The 2,106-nt window shown below is 41.8% G+C and overlaps 1 protein-coding gene across 1 annotated transcript; it reads right to left on the reverse strand.

Annotated features, from left to right (window-relative positions):
• Positions 1-1,462: 1,462 nt before the first annotated feature.
• Positions 1,463-1,882, reverse strand: LOC149202070 (uncharacterized). Its single transcript, XM_089401476.1, has one exon. It carries the CDS (start codon positions 1,880-1,882, stop codon positions 1,463-1,465), a length of 420 nt encoding a protein of 139 aa, XP_089257602.1.
• Between the last annotated feature and the right edge of the window lie 224 nt (positions 1,883-2,106).

Genomic DNA, 2,106 nt, shown 5'->3' on the forward strand with positions numbered 1-2,106 from the left:
ACAAGATTCTTCTTCCTCCAAGTCCATGACTTTCTTCGGTTGTTTTGCTTTATCCTTCTTCTTATTCTACGGAACCTTCGGGGTCTTCCTTAGTGAATGCCTCACTGGTATATGTTTGTTTTGCTTCTCCTTAGTAGCTGATTTCTTTGGTCTAGGTGACCTCGGTGTTGTAGGCACAGGGGGCACAACTTCAAAAGATACGAATTCAGGGCCTTCCGCTTGAGAAACAACCGTTTCAGAACTGACTAGAGAAGACATTGGTTTGAGAATAATCCTCTGGTTAATTTCATGCAGTGTTGTGAATGTTGGGCTAGAAATTAAGTCTTCCCAAATGTTTCGATTCATATAGCTAAAACAAGAGGGCTCATACACAGTCGTTAGAATGCAAAGTGTTCTACAACGGACCAACATGCCATATTTATAGGGGTTTTAAAATTCAAATCTGACCCCTCCCTCCATTTTTTGATCATAAATGCATCTTTGGTGGTAGATCTCCAAAGACGTTTGCCATAAATGGCACTTACCCGCTCCTCTTAATGAGATTTTTTCCATCAAATCATGAATAGTGACTCCAATGACTACTTTTGGACCCGTCTGCGTGGTACCTCCCCCAATGGCATAGCACATCCACCACAGCTTCCCCTGTCACACTCTTTTCTTCCATCGTGCAACCTCCTTACTATATTTTTCTCCACATCGGGTAGCATAGTTTAGAGTCTCGCAATCCCTTACAGCTGCCTGGATTACTGAGACTATTCTGCTACCATGTAGTCATTGCACAGGTGCAAGATCCCCTGTATACAACTTCAACCTACTTCCATTCACTTTCCTATGGAATGGCTCCCCATTCAGCTTCACGTGCTATACTATGCCACCATTCGTGATCTCTTTAACAAAATATGGCCTCAACCAGTGCATTTGAAATTTCCCTAGAAATTTTGTGAACTTGTTGCTATATAGCAGCACTAAATCATCCACCTTGAAAGTGCATAGCTTACTATGCCTATCATGCCATAATTTCTCGCGTTCCTTTTGAACTTACAGGTGAAATACTATAATAAAGAGGTCCTCTTCTAACTTCATCAACTACACAAGTCGTTCCTCCAAACGCTCGCGATCCGCCATCTCTGTCAAAGATGCAATATGTAGACTTGACATAATGTACTCCATAGGCATCACTACTTCAATCCCATAGACCAACCTAAACGGTGTCTGGCCTGTCAACTTCTTGCAGGTCATCCTATATGCCCATAGAACTGTTGGTATGCGCATAAACCAGTCATTCCTTTGCGTGTTGCAGACCTTTGTCAATGCACTCTCAAAGATTTTGTTAAATGCTTCCACTGTTCCATTTGCCTATGGGTGATAGGGCATGCTATTTTGTTTGTATACCTGGAATTCTTCGAGCATCGCGTTGATCGTCTCATTCAAGAAATATGTACCCCTATCACTCATCAATATCTTAGGGCATCCAAATCCCGTTAAGACATTCAAACAAAAACTTCGCAACGGTGGCAGTTGTACAATCCTTCACTCGCTCCGCTTCTGCCCATATGATTAAATACTCTTTGGTAGTAATGATATACCATGAGGTCGTCTTATTTCTTGGTGGTTGTATTGGACCTATGAAATCAGTGGCCCATTTATCAAATACTTGTAGTGAAACCTGAGGATTAAAAGGCAAATCGACTCTTTGCGAAGGCATTCCCATCCTTTGGCAAGCATCGCACGCCTTAGAATCCGTATGTAATGTTTGCCAAATATTATGTGCAGTCACTTTTCCTACATAGTGACCTCCTACTGCTCCTCCGTGTGCTTCATCGAGGATACTAGCACATTCAAATTCTGGAACATATCTTTGCAGCATTTCATCTGTTCCCATCTTATACAAGTGACCTAAAATTACTAAAAAATCTGCAGAGCGAACTACTAATTCCTTCTTCTGCTAAGTGGAATATCCTATTGGATTTGTACCCATTGTTAAAAACTAAATGATATCCACAAAATGGTCATCTGTGACGCACACCGCAAAGAGTTGCGCATCTGGTAGACCTTCCTCCAAGCTATTTGGTTCTTCCTTCGTTTCAACCTTGACAGATGGTCTGG

Source organism: Pinus tabuliformis, chromosome 2_1, assembly GCF_031772625.1.
Source record: "Pinus tabuliformis cultivar Carrire ecotype Pingquan chromosome 2_1, CPIR1, whole genome shotgun sequence".
In the NCBI taxonomy this organism is placed as follows: Eukaryota; Viridiplantae; Streptophyta; class Pinopsida; order Pinales; family Pinaceae; genus Pinus; species Pinus tabuliformis.

Bases quoted from the DNA above. Each gene is read 5' to 3' on its own strand.
- LOC149202070 (XM_089401476.1), bottom strand. From the start codon at position 1,882: ATGGGAACAGATGAAATGCTGCAAAGATATGTTCCAGAATTTGAATGT.